The following is a 15,786-nucleotide window of genomic DNA, read 5'->3' as shown; positions in this document are numbered from 1 at the left end:
TTTATTATGGAATACAACCTTTACAATTTTAATGAAATTAAAGGCAAATTACGTTACTTCCTTGAAATAAGAAGGTCCTGTAAATTAAATTCTGCCCCGTTTCTGCTGGAGTGACGAAGGAACGATTTATTTTTGGTTAAGATGTATAATAAGTGCAATTTCCTTAATAAATCGGAGAGGTGTAGCAAGGATCAGATAAAATCCATTTTCAAGTAATTTCAGTATTTGAAATGGAACGTGAATGCATTATCTCGATTTCAGCAGCACTAGGAAAAGTCAAAAGTTTGGGGTTGTTCACATGGCGGAAACTGTCAGTCAGCTTGTTTGAAATATTTCTTGCAGCAGCTGCTCATGAAAAAAAAGGTCAGATATTTTAAGATTTTTTGTATGTACCATGATGGTGACATTCGAATGTGTGGAACGTTGCAGTATAATTTGACACGAATTCACTTTTTCATTTTCCGTTGAAGATAATTAGGCCTTAAATCACAATCATCGTTTCATTCGAAAATCAGCCATGTTTGCTTAAGACCATTCTGCGGTGTCATGTATACAATAGACTGTTTAGATACCGGCCTCTATTAGTCATTAATGAACCTGTTTTTAAGAAACATTCACTTCTTTCCAACCAAACATGCCAAAGAGCTATTCACTCATTCGATCATGAGAAAGTGATGACAATCAGATCATGGATCAAGGATGATTAGTAAACACTGTAGAGAGAAATTACATTAAACATGAGTAACTCTTCTGTTCAAAACTCTTCATCCTTGGTTTGTCGTCCCATTATCTGACGACTGTCAATAACATACAGATATTTACAAATAGGTTTTGAATGGAAATGAGTCAATGGAATTTCGAAACAATATATTTTCTTTGAATGATTTGCGAGCTGATTTAAGGAAAGTAATTGAAAACCATTGACAAGGAGGATTTCAATTTCAGGAATGTAAGAATGTATACTAAATGATGCACATTACTATTGACTGACATCAGGGCCAAATTATTGTTGTATCGGTTTTATCACATGTCATACAATACATGAAATATAATAGACAATGAGATAACATATAAAGATTTGCGCTCATGGAATGTGTGCCAATTATACATGTATTATGATTTCGACGTTCTGACTGCATGTAAGGGTTAACGTCTCATAGCAGAGTATGGCGCAGAGATGGAGACTGAAGGTCAACTCTAGGACCTTTCTTGCCATTATTGTATGTTTAACAACAGCGGCTGATCTAGGATCGACCAGTCATGCCAGTGGAGCGGGGCAAGGATTGACCAGTGGCTTGGATCTAGGATTGACTAGTTGGGATGGATCCAGGCTTCCCCAGTGGGGTGGGACTAGGCTTGATCAGTGATGGTGGATCTGGCCAGTGTGGGCGGACAGTATTGACCACTGGGGCGGATCTGATGATCGATCAGTTGGCATGGTTGGGAGGCTGTGATGTACTGCCAGGGGCGGAAATCTCTCCCAAAAGGTAGGGGGGATATGGGGCTGGAAAATTTGACCTGTACAAGGTTATCATCCCAAATTTAAGCTCATTTCGACGAAAATGAATTTGACAAGCACAAAAGGGGGGTTATCATCCCAAAATTAAAGTCATCTCGTTCTAAAATACATATTTTATACAGGGGTGTGGATCCAGCCTTCGCCAATGGAGGTGTGGGGGTGGAATTTCTTCAGACATATTTTCCCCGATCGGCCGCTCGAACATGATTTTAGTTTTGTTTCTTTCAAGTGGTAGTAAATAATTAATTCTTAGCTTTCCTCTTATAAATCAACATAAACATATAATATCATAATCCTAATTTATATAATGCGAGCGCGAAGCGCGAGCAAAATTTTTTTTTTGGAAATGTTATGCACAGCTTCCCTTAAAATTGGGACATTTTACGCAATGCTTGTTATCCTGAAAAGATGTCTATGCAACTATACTATGAACGCGAAGCGCAAGCGGAAATTTTTTATACACGTTTTGAACTGATCGAAAAGGTAGACCTACCTGTTAAGGACTACTTGCACTTAGCCAGGAAGACGTTAGATATTTAAACAATCAAATAATGCGAGCGCGAAGCGCGAGCTTAAAATTTTTTGACATTTCTAGTACATAAAAATTGAAAATTTCAATCATTATTTGTAATCGTGACAACTAAACAATTGATACGAGCGCAAAGCACGAGCAAAAAATTCCAGATTTAGACACTGTATTCATGTTTTGTAAATCATGAAAGTGATGAGTAATAAGGGGATCCATCTACATTAAAGGGATGATCCGGACTGAAAATATTTATATCTTAATACATAGAGTAGAATTCACTGAGCAAAATGCCGAAAACTTAATCAAAATCGGATAACAAAGTCATTGAAGTTTAAATTCAGCAATATATGGATATGGATTGCACTTAATAAAGAGCTGATATTTTTCGTCATTATTACCTTGAGTATTGAAATAGGACCGAGACATCCTTAGGACAGTCAACATGAGGACTATCTTTCTATTCCATTTGCTATGCGCGAGATGAAACAAAAGGGACAATTTGATTATTGAATTGATATCTTATTTATTGAGGGCGCGGGATTGACGTGAGTGCAAATTGTGAGCCGAAACTTTGTGATAAACAGTCATGAACAAAGGATTTTAAAGGGGAATGAAACATTTGGAACAAATAGGCTTGTGTAGAAACAGAAAAATCAAAGAATAAGAATAAAGAAAGTTTGAGAAAAATCGGACAAATAGTGAGAAAGTTATGAGCATTTGAATATTGCAATCACTAATGCTATGGTGATCCTCACTTTGGCAATGCGACAAGGATGTGTGATGTCACTGATGAACAACTTTCCCTTTGGTGGACTATAAGATACCCTCAAAATGTCTCTTTTTGCTTTTTCTTATGATGATACAAACTCTTTATCCATGATGTATTCTTAAAAAATATGTATTACATGCCCTCATGTAAACAGAACACATTATTTATGGATAGATGTGATAAAAGAGGCAATTCTAGTTAAATATATACCAAAGTAATGGGAGAGTTGTTCACAAGTGACATCACACATCTTTGTCGCATTGCCAATTTGCTATCTCCATAGCATTAGTGATCGCAATATTCAAATGCTCATAACTTTCTCATTATTTGTCTGATTTTTCTCAAACTTTCGTTAATCTGTTTCTTTGATTTTTCTGTTTTCACACAAGCTATCTTGTTCCAAAGGTTTCATTCTCCTTTAAGTAGTTTGTTGCGTTATCAATATTGATACATACCACATACATGACATACATAACTCGAAAATCAAAGGCGAGCGTGCAGCGCTAGCTGATACGTTTTGACAATCAGGCCTGAAAAGGGATATTTTAAAAAAAATTTATGGCATACACGAAAATGATAAGTACCTGATAAATCAAAATTTGCGAGCGCGTAGCGCGAAAAGATAATGTTAATATTCAGACCATAAAACTGACATTTGTACAGAGCACTTTATAAAAATCTATTTGTAAATCACACAAAGTAATGAAAGTTTGATTTCCAAGGTGAAATATGTTTTGAATATTGACTTCCAAACTTGATATTTTGTGCTCAATATTGAACAAGTTATGTAAATCACCTAACGGTGCGAGCGCGGAGCGCGAGCGAAAATTTTATTTATTGGCATGAAAGATTCTTTTTATTTTCCAAGTCTTCCCCTCATTTTATTCATTTTTATTAGTCACAGGTCTTCCTCCTTTTCTTTTTTCTCCTCTCTTTCCCTTTTTTCTCTCTTTATTTTTTTCCTTTTTTTTGCTCCGCCAATAGATCCCCCTAGATCCGCCTATGTTATATATGTACAAATAGTAGGGGGGACATTTGATATTGTGTCCCCCTACTATTTTGAGAAGGGGGGACACGTCCCCCTGGGATTTCCGCCCATGTGTACTGCCAAGCAAGCATAGAAACAATCACCCCCCCAAAAAAAAATATATATATATATATATATAATAATAATAGTAATAAATAATAAAATAAAATAAAATAGAATAAATGCATGAAAAGGTAAATAAATTAATATTAATGCAAAAACAAATAATAGTGTCTTTTTTTCAAAATCCGAATTCATGGTACGCGTGGTATAGTTATTCATGAAACTATAAAATGATTGATAATCATTATATACAGGTAAAGTCAGATAAAAGTCACTATTCATGAAATAGAATACGGACAAATAAATCAAATAAATTGATGAATGCTTAAAAGGAATATTCTTAACGTGTCGGCCGTGAAGGCCCGCTCTTCATTAAATGGAAGGCCGTCACTATTTTAAAACTCATAAGGACCATCTTTTTTTATATTGAGAATGACAATATTTCATTTAGTTATTTCACCCAGAAAATCTTGCTAATTTTCATCTAAGTTTCACTCAGCCAGTTTGCTATAAGAGATAGGGAGTAGATCTCATGCAACAATGAGAAGTGTAGGAGATTAGGATGTTAGGGATTATTTTGTGAGAAATCTATTGTGTGTTGTGTCCAGGGTAGTGAACATGTATAGGTCCTTTAATTTCAGCTCAGTTAGCCTTTCTTTTAAACAGCTGCTTGAAATTATGTTGGATAATGGTAAAATTGGGAGGAGACCCAGTAGCTTTCCAGTAGTTTTTCTAATTCTAGGCATTGTATCTTTAGGCATTGTATCTTTGTATCTACTTTGTGAAGCACACATATTAAATTGCAGTCTGATGAGGCAGTCGCCATTTTACCTGAAATATATTTTGCTTGCGTCGCGTAACGTGGGTGAAGAACAATAGAAAACAAGATGGCGGCTAAACATCGGGCAAGTCTCTTCCTTCTTTTCATGATATTCTTCTCATTTTTTAATGAATTCTTGTCTAAAATGAAATCCATAGCACAGAAATGTCGGAAATGAAGTATCCCATGTACACTCTAAAAAATGAAGTGCTAATTCAGCTCTTAAAGAGCGTGTATAGTGACCGTGCACTCGGAGTGCTGATTTGTCTAGTTCAAATTTGAACGAGAAAAATCAGCACTCCGAAGTGCAGTCACTATACACGCTCTTTAAGAGCTGAATTAGCACTTCATTTTTTAGAGCGTACATGATTTAGGGCTAGATCTTTTAGAGAGACAGTAGAAATCTCTAGAAGCCTCCTGGCTAGGGAAGGCGGGTAGGTTGAGCATAGGGGCAAGTTGAGCCACCACCCCCAGGCCAATAATGAATAAGTTAGGCATTATGGTGGTGTCATGTATTGATGACCCATTACATAACCTTTAAACCCACCACGTTGTATTCAACTTTGAAACAAAGAGTACTTTTTCAGAGGGAAAAATACAAATTTCAGCCAAAAAAGTATTTAAAAAAATATGTAAAAAAAGATCAGTGCTTTTTAATCACACACGTCTTGAAATATAATAAATGAATAAGAACAACAATATTGTCAGTCCAGGTATGGATTCTCATTCTTGCCATAGTATTAATGGATGCATAAGAAATGTGTGGATGTGAAAATATCGCATTAAGTTCGGACTGGGGTAATTTGAGCCAGCCGACATGGAGCAAGTTGAGCCCTGGTAATTCTCATGTTAATGTATAAAAATAATAATGATAATGATAATAATAATAAAACCTCAAAAAGCCATTGATATGCAGGCAGAAGGGAGCAAAGTCACATGACAGTTCTTTTATATTTAGAGGATGTTGATAGTATTTATAGAGATTTAGCAAGTGAAAAGACTTTAAATAAAAGAAAATGACATGCTGGTTCTTCCCGCATACATTTTGTGCCTAGTTTTTGTGGCTCAACTTAACCCAGAAGGTGGCACAACTTACCCCACAGGTGGGGCAAGTTGTGCCATTTGACATCGTTTTATTTTTTCAAAGATCACAATGACTTTCAGTGTAGGGGTAGAAAGTTATATATAGATGAACAATATTTCCCAAGAATCAAATTTAAAGGCAAGGTATTTATTTTTACAATATTATTAGTCATCAATTCTAACATGCAAAAAGTGTCACAACTAACCCCGCCTTCCCCCACTAATATACAAGTAGGCGAAGTTTGGTGATAAGATCGGTGCAGGATCTTGTCAGGGGTATTGGAGTTAGAAACCGTTCAAATTTAGATATTGGATCAATGCAGGATCCGTTGCTTATTTCATGATTGCGCATGAGTTAATCAGAGTAATAATTTACTTTATCATTGGAGGTGTTATATTTTTTTCTTTCTTTTAATTCCCATGTGTGTGACAATACTGAACTTCAAACAGAGACGTTTTGATATTGGAGTTTTTGGTGTACTGAAATGAATTGTAAGTCCTGATTTGGTGTGTCAATTATGAAGACAACTATCATGTTGTCAGATGACAGTCTCTAAAACCAATTACTCCATATATAGGATCAGCGGCATTATAATCCTACAGAGGTTATTCATAATCTGAATTCATGTAACTCATAAAAGTGAATTGATTGCTAGCCATCATGGTCTAGAATAATAAGGAGATTCACTATATTCATAAGAGTCATTCACGGATGATGGCGAATGGTCTCTATGGAAAATGCAAGATACATCATGAGTGTTGATTAAGTTTAATGAAACGGGAGGGGCATTCTGGAACCGCTTTTGCATACTTTTTATTTTTTTAATTCTATACATCCCCAGCAATAAAAATGATTTAAAGACATAAATGTACGAAATATCGATTCCTACCAAAACTGCTCCTTAAATTTTAAATATATAGTTAGATAATCTCTGCATTTATACAGGTTTCTTTTTTAATCTCCTACCTTATGTAAAATTATGGTAATGCAAATTGAATATCCAACCACCACCATGACTTTGTTCGGAAGTTATTGATCATTGCCTAATTCTATCGGATTGAAAGCTCGTGCTAGCTAGGCTGCTGACAAGTCCTTTCATCTGTGATTCTGTCTATGGCTCTAATAGTCGTCGGACCGAAGGGGTTAACAAGAACCGCCAACTCCAGTGTAGAAAGATTTATCTAACGCGGCCATTGGCATCACCACTACAGTGAAGGCGAAGGTTTTCCGGCGTTATTGTAGCGGAGAAATGGGATTATTTATAATTAGTGGTTTGCGTGAGTCTTCCCTTTGTCAGGATATTCAGAGTGTACATCATCGAACAGGTTGAAAGGGAAATTGACCTTGATCATGGAAATTATAGCTACCCTTTTGACATGGAGTTCTATTCTATTGTCATATCATGACTAAATGACCCCATGCCAGAAAACTATCATTTAAAAAACCAGAGTAACAATGCTCAATATCCAGGCAAGGTCGGGGATCCCTTGTAGGTTACCAATGATAGTTACTGTTCTTTAAATACCAACAAGAGTAACCTGGGCAGTTGTGTGCAACAATACCCGTTTAATACAGTGATATAAATACAATAATTTGATACAAACATCTACAGGTCGAAATTAAATGCATACACAATACTAAAATATTGAACTATTTATCGTTCTTACTCGGGCCTAGCCTGAATATGTATTAAAGTTTATTGTTTCAAAGGTGGTGAATGCGGGTTTACCTCCATAACATGAGTGTAACTAACAAGTAACTACCTTTTCTTTTTTTGCGAAACGATGTCGAGAATAAAAAGTGATATCGTTGGGGGTATTCTATGTTTTTTTGCATGAAAATGTGACTGATCAATCATGCCATTCATGAACGAACAAATAATTATGAGTAAATCGAAACACGTGATAAGAAAATTATAAAAAAAGGCGTGGCGAACGAGCTAACCATGTTTTCCATTTTAATCAGAAGATCTGGCTAGCAGAGTTACTCGGGATTAAGTTCAGATTATTTATGCTTAATAATTCAAACAACTAGCAATTCTTGAAATCTTGTGTAAAATTACAAAACACTAGAATGTTATTCTCTGCGATTTCTATACTTGGACCTAGATTTAGGGAGGTTTACAAAGGGGGGGGGGGGGGGGCGGTGGTGTGTGTGTGGGTGAGTTTGCATGTGTGCTAGTGTTTGTTGGTACATGCTAGTATTGTTTGTGTTTGTGTGTTAGCAAATGGGTGTATTTTGGGTTTACGTTCGGACAAATTTATGATAGGCCTATATGAATATTTTCATTGTAAATACCTTTCAAGTATTTCTTTAAGAATATTGAGTTTTTTTTTATATATAATTGTCATTCATATTCATTAAATCATTCCATAGCCGATTCCCATTATCTCTAATTTTGTCTTCTAAGGCCCCTCTCACGTGATGTGATTTTCTGTGGTAAGATCTTTAACGTGTTTAGTACCTTTAAAATAGGGCTACAACTGTTGTGAATTGTGCACCTTATGTATTTAAGGAATTTCAATTAAAAGTAAATAAGGAATTTCAATAAATAAATTCATTGATTCATGATGCATGTGAACATCCCTCCGTTATTTTGTTCATATTCGCTCTTTATTATTATTATTAGTAGTAGTAGTAGTATAGTGTAGTATCATTATTATTACCATAATTGTTATTATCATTATTATCTAGGCATGGTTTAATTTAAAAAAGAACAGAGAAGAATGTGATACATTTGAAATAGGGGCACGATTACAGCCTTAGCCAGTAAATCTCAATGCGGTTTGGACATCTACAGCAGCTCACTCGACCACAGTGCCTTTGGATAAAGTGGAATATGTATGAATAAAATATGATCAACTACTTACCATGAATGGGAGATTTGCCAAGTAAAAGTAGTTCAGTTCGTTGAAACAATTCGACAGGGTGTACTCTTCTTTGATTTGGGCAGGAGCGGCGCCAGTGTATTATTTTCAGAAAGGGGAAAGGTGAACCATACGATCGTTTTTTTTTCTGAATTAATAAGATGAATTTTATAATTATCTACCTGGGTAGATATCAATAAGATGAATTTTATCATTTTTCTCGAGTTTGTTGTATTCTAAAAATAATCAAAGGTGTCATATCGTGCAAGGGTTGCATACGACATCACATTTCCTCCATTTGAATTTTAGGTCTGTTATAGTTTATTATAGTTATAGTTATTATAACAAGACCAAGGACTCTCCTCCTCATTATTTCTTCCATACTTCTTATTTATCTTTTGATCATTTTCCCATTCGATTTTACATTCCATAAATAAAACAATACATTTGCTAAATGAATTATCATGATGATGATCATCACAATTTTTATTTGGCAGGTTCGGTGGATAACTGCACTGCAATAGTGAAAGGGTTTCCTGCTTATTGAAATCAAATTCACTTCCTTTTCAGAGGGGATGAGGGGACGGGCACAGACACAAAACTACCATAGGTTGAACTCTATTGCAGTTGACAAGCCTGCCATTGCTGCTTGCCATCTGAAATACAGGGCCATAAGATGATTTTTATCATTTTTCTCGAGTTTGTTGTATTCTAAAAATAATCATACAGTAGAGGGTAGTCTGTAGCTATCCAGGATTATACATGCATGGACAAAATGTAAAACGGGATATTCGTCATGGTCCCCAAGACAATGACTGTACGAATAACATGGTTTAACAGGTCCTTGCCATGTTAAGGTCTGAGATTATTGTTTGAAGCAAACTGTGAATCATTTCTACTATACAGTTGCCCCCTTCAATTCAGGCAGCTGAACACGAGTAATTATTTTAGGTTTAATTGAGATACATTAACTCTTCAGTGGGAGGAATGTAACGTTAACAATCAAATCATTTCATGTGATGTGTAGTATTTACTGCCCAATCGGTGAAATTCGAAAACAATAATATTTACAATTCCGTCATCAATCGGCCACATCAATAACTATTCAATAAAAAGTACAGTCAATCAATAATTGCAAGATTCATTACCCAGTATGAAATCAACCAATAAAATAATGCTTTATTCTCTTGAGACACTTAAACATCTCTAGTTAAAAAGTTCTCACATAAAAGCAAGCTGTAATTTTTACACAATATTTTAAAAAGTAGATGATTAATATCAAAAGACCAACTTTATATTTTTTTATAGAAAAGTTCGCCCCAATCCCCTTTTGTCAAGGGCGTCCACAAGCCATTTATGATTTCTTTTCTTCTGTATATTCAAATACATTCTAAGGTGAAGTATGGTTGCCCTAAACAAATATAATACATTAACCTTAAGTTTGTAGTTCCACATATGAAATTTGAGATTGCTTTTTATAAACATTGTTAAAGTAGTGGTGTTTATTTCGTGATTATGGTAAATATTATGACAGACATGATAGTAAAAAGATCTCGTGGGAAAAGAAGATTTAGAGCCTCTCATAGATTCCTTTTATGAAGACCTTCACGATTTTGCTTTGAATAGAAAACCTGAAAATAATTTATCTATCAAATCACTGGAAAATGAATGTCACTACAAATATACTTTTGTAAGGCCATGAGGAAATCATATTATTAAAACATACTGCATTGTTATGATAAAGTGGTCATGTTTGAATGAAAACATCGTTGTTGCAAGTCATTAAGGATAAACATTCTAATCTAACGGGAGGTGTGCATGACATGCCTTCATAATTGTCTCTTATAAAGTTTCATTAAAATGAGTGACAGTTCTGAAGAGAGAGAGAGGGGAGAATGAGTGCGTGAGAGGGTGGGTGTGTGTGTGTGTGCGTGGAAGTCTCTGTGTGTGCTAACTTGCCGTCAAAAAAAATCACATCTGAACCCAGGACACTGCACGGCAAACTGAGGACGTTGGGGTTCGTTGACCATTGCAATTGGGCCCATATCATATGCTTTTGCATATATACGCCAGATTATGTCCTCGGTTGTAGTAAAATGTCACATGGGTATGTGGCTCCTGTCACTTAACGATGACCCCCTCCCAAGGGAAGGGGCTGTCAATATTGAAACCACCTATCAATTCAAGGAGATTCAAAAAGTGAAAAATACGTTTTGTATATCGGTACAAGAAAATGCATGTTTAAAAATAACATAAGGCTATATACCATATATCCTTGAAGCACATCGTTGTGAGTCAGAAAGAGCTGAAGTTGAAAATGAGCGATTCAGGAATATCAATAACATCGCATAGACACATAACGAACTTATGCTAGACCCTGGATGATAGAGCCTCTTAGAGATTATTGAAAAGAACGATGATGTCTGATATTCATGACATCATGGTAACAATACACCATTAGTTTGTATCATTGAGATATACACAGTGAGATAGACTCGTGTGCTCACAGATATTATACAAATCCAGGCTGTACGGAAAGCCTTGTGACGTGTATGACTGTATAATACAGGGTCTGATGGGACTGCATTTTGTTGTATACAATTCGACTCATTTTTATGATCTGTATTGCAGGGATTTTATGATGAAATCATCTCATGAAAGTTAATGAATATAGTTGAAGCCAACAACGCTAGTCAAATTAATCCAAAGTTCAATCCTTTTCTCGTTTCTTTTAGAGGTTTGAAGAATACCGCACATAATTTTGTCAAGCAATAACGAGGATATTAGTCATCATCACCGAGGTTCTTAGTAACCGTTTTTTTTTTCAAATAAAAAAACATGTTTCGCAAAGTTTACACAAAGGTCGAATTGTCATTTGACTTACATGTTTCAAAATTTGAAGCAAAAAATGAAAATCTTGAACAAGCTTGAAGTTAAGTTCCATCCTGGAGCAAGTTCATTTTAATAAAAATACAAGTTATAGGAAAGTTATGACATTTCATTAATAAATTGGCTAGACTTTACACATTTACATACATAACATGGATCATATCAATTATGAATGTGTATTAAATTCACAATAAAAACATAAGTGTACAAATGAACATATAAAAGCAAGATACAAAAAAATAACAAGTTAGAACAGATATATATAAAGAAACAACAGTATCAAAGAGACATGAGAAATAGTGAAATCGGAAGAACACCCAGTTCAGCTCTGCCCATAGACAGTACTGTTCTTCCACAGGGTCCAAATATTAAAACACAAGTACTTAAGAAAATTCTTACAAAAATCTCTTAAAACAAAAGGGGGAAAATAGGGGATATGGTGTGGGGGGGGTGTTCCAGTATCAAATTCAAAATACTTCATAGATCAGGGAGGAAGGCATTGAGCCTATGTAAGAAGACTTTGAGACTACAAGGGACCTTTAGATTTGCAGGGAGATTATTGAATTGAGAAGCACCTCTGTACGAGAATGAACGTTTACAATAATTTGTTTTAGGTTTTGCCAATATTAAATTTTCATGGGGAATTGAGAGAATAATTATACTGGCTACTGGAATGTTTGAAAAATACTTTTGAATATTTAGGAGCAAGTTCATTTAAAGCCTTAAAGACCATTGTATAGATGACAACAACGTCTAGTTGATAAGGTTTTCCAACCCAAACGAACATGTAACTCACGTATAGACACGCGACTGTATGGACTTATTCCTAATATACTTCTGCATGCTCTGTTTTGAAGTTTCTTCAATTAATCGATGTATTTTGCACATGCTGAACCATATACTATATCACCATAGTCAAAAATAGGGAGGATAATGGCATTGTACACAATTTCTAAATTTTCAATATAGTGATGCAGCCGAGCTAATAAACGTATGAGTTTGTTTATTCTAAAACATATATATTCGATATTCAAATACCATTTTAAACTGGGATCTAACAGCATGCCAAGATATTTAGTTGATTCCACTTATTTCATATGTATTCCATTTACATTCAAGTTCAACCTATTACATTTACCAATCACTTTTCCAGAGCCAAATAGCATACTTACTGTTTTATCACAGTTACGACTTAGTTTGGAATCACACAACCGATTGTTTATTCTTTTCAGCTCAGAATTCAGTTGGGTTTCAATATAGTTGTTACATTTTTATGGGAGAAATAGACTACCGTGTCATCAGCATAGAGGTGAATAGATCCATTTTTAATATGCTTTACGATATCACCAATATAAATTAGGAACAAAAGCGGACCCAGAATAGATCTTTGAGGGACACCGTAGTTGTTATCGGAGTCCGCAGAAGTAGATGTAATGTATCAAAAATATTTAATTTTCGTAAGTTCGAGGTAACATCAATAAGTTGCAAAACCTTTTAAGTCATAATCAGTTACAGCAACAATCGAGCAGTCAAAGCATAATTGTTTTTCACTTTCGGAGGGTTTTTTTCTTCAAATTTCACAGACCTAGGCCCTACAGTGAAATATAAATTAGAAAGTCAGTATGTAACACCATCGGATCCCGCATTTTGTCAGCTTTAGCTATTGAAATTGGAAATATTAATATATTCTATTGCATATTCATCATATAAAAAAATAGAATAATGGAAAAAAATGCCTTCTCTTTACAAATTTATGCAATTTGATTGAAAACATGCATTCATTATGATTTGGACGTTTAGGCATTTTTTCATGTAGCCAATTCAAAGATTTCTGTAATTTTGTTTCGGCCTTTGATTTAACTTTGATTGACATGTTTGAAGTAGGAATAAAGTTATACATCTCTCATCTGCCCCTCTGCATCATTCCATTATTTCATTCCTTGTTGTGTTACCTTCTTACTCAAATCTAGTGCATACCAGCGGAGACGCTCTTCCGGATAGTAGGGGTAGATACAAGAGACGGTTACCTGAGCGAAGCAACATTTGGTCCAGCTAGCCTGGTCATCCTGTACTACATCCATGCACCAGAGGCGACATGTACACTTGGACCTTCTACCGTTGGAACCAACGATTCCTTCTCGTACAGAGATTACCTTCTTGCCCTGAGCGGTCTCAACTCGACGGGCTCCACTCCTAAGCTCGGTTCTCGGATATCATTCGGAAACGGAGCCATGTTCTCGGAGGAGAAGTTGGAGCTACTTCTGACGAGCATCAATAAGACTTATATACCAACATCTTCTTTTCAGGTGAGTTGTATTTAGGGTCAGCGTCACGCCAAGAATTTCACCGCCATTTGTAGCCAACCGACGGCTTTTTCTTTTCTTTGACGTCTTTGGTAGATATCGTGAGACTTTTGAGACTCGAGCGACTCTTGGAGCGACTATATGCTAGTTGGGTTAAAAAAAAAGAGAGAAAAAAAGAAAGGTCGTGGTGTATCGGCTTTGACTCTCACCCCTCTCACCTTGTATTCAGAGGATCGTGTGTTCATATCCGACCGAGGCACTTGATAGTGCCTTTTTGCAAGATGTCAATGCACTCTTGACCACTCTCCACCTATACAGGTGTTAAATGGGTACCCTGTAGGACAATTTTCGTAATCAATTAGAGCTTATTGACCCCTCATTGTTGAAATACTATACTCAGGGAGTGGAGATCCTTCTTTACATCGTACGCGGACAAGCCACAAATCCGTTAATGGGGGCTAAAATACATGTTCCGATGTGATAAACGCTATATGCAAAGGCGGAACATACGCCTACTGTATTAACCTGTAGCTTACGCAAATAAATTTTGGTCGAATTCATCAACTTTATTTCATTTATTTTGAATTTTCATAATTTTCGACTTTTCAGATGAGTTTTTATGAGTAACATACATCCATGTTCATGAATTTCTACAAAAAGTTCTTAAAATGTAAAAATCAGCAAATTTCTTGTGTGTGTGTGTGTGTATATGCGCCGGTGGCTGTGAGTGTGTTATGATATCTCAGGGGACAGTTTCTTACATTTTACACATCAACCAGGGACGTCCTAGATAACCATGTCAATCAATTCCTCATCTCATTTCAAACTGTTTGCTACCATATGTCCTGTACTGAACGCATTATGTTCCCGTTCGGCCAATATAATAAATGTGTTCGTGTAGGACGCGTCCTCGGTTAGCGGACTATAGCAACCCTCTTGCATGTCAAAAGAAATAAAAATACTTACTCGGAAATTGTCCGAACAAGGAGATAAATTCTATTAACGCAGCAGTCAACTTCCTAGAACTAATTCATACAGATAGCCGCGCCGATCGTTTTGATAGCCAAATCAGTGGTCAGATCGCCTGACATTGTCTGAATAGATGCGTTAATAACTAATTTCCCCATCTGTTAAACTTCACGCCTCCAGGATCACCCTCACTTAATTTTGTACGCAATTTATTTCGGAGCATATTTTCGTTTTTCGTCTGAATGAATGATTTCAATACAATTCACCAAATAACTCCGGCACACGAACCCGTTCACATCGGGTAGGGTGCACTCGCTGTCTTGGATGAAGGATACAAAATTGGGGGCGAGTAAGGGTTGAGTGGAATGACTTTTCAAACTTCCGGATTCTACGTTTAAAAATAACTCGAAAGGAAACCCGAGACTCCTCCTGTGTTAAAAAGAAAATAGATAAGAGGCACAAGCTAGCGGTTTAAACACTATTGTATAATGCAGCAGTTGACTATTTTTGCAAATGATAAAAATGAAAGTTTTAAACAAAAATGACGACGACGGCATATCCAGCATCAGATGTAATTGAAAACTGGAAGCATCAACAAAAATATATACATATTGATATTCATACCTGTATTAAGTGTTATTATTTCAGTCAATATAAGTTTCAGGACAGATGACTGTAAGTAAAGAATGAGTGGAGCAGAGGTAGGGATGGAGTAGGATAGTCACTACAGTAGGCTATAACTATATGGATTGACAAAAAAAAATCTTAACATTTTTGATAATTTGCGAAGATTGAATCAAGTTCATAAAGAATATGAAGTCATATATTCCATCTTTAAACGTTGAAATAAAAGGGCTTTCATAAAAATTTACACGTCTAATACCAGGAAAAATAAAAACACTCCCACCCCCCCAAAAAAAAAAATATATATATATATATATCACAAA

At 35.6% G+C, this 15,786-nt stretch overlaps 1 protein-coding gene across 1 annotated transcript in view; it reads left to right on the top strand.

The window, feature by feature from the left end:
* The window catches only part of LOC121411185 (zinc transporter ZIP12-like), a 54,932-nt gene that overhangs the window by 7,369 nt on the left and 31,777 nt on the right, over positions 1–15,786 (top strand). Inside the window, exon 2 of the mRNA XM_041603749.1 lies at positions 13,538–13,873. Within this exon, the coding sequence (XP_041459683.1) occupies positions 13,538–13,873 (336 nt within the window). The remainder of the gene's footprint in view (positions 1–13,537; positions 13,874–15,786) is intronic.

Source organism: Lytechinus variegatus, chromosome 3 (assembly GCF_018143015.1).
Source record: "Lytechinus variegatus isolate NC3 chromosome 3, Lvar_3.0, whole genome shotgun sequence".
Taxonomy (NCBI): domain Eukaryota; kingdom Metazoa; phylum Echinodermata; class Echinoidea; order Temnopleuroida; family Toxopneustidae; genus Lytechinus; species Lytechinus variegatus.
Note: the sequence above shows the minus strand (reverse complement) of the source record. Positions and strands in the feature narration are given on the sequence as shown.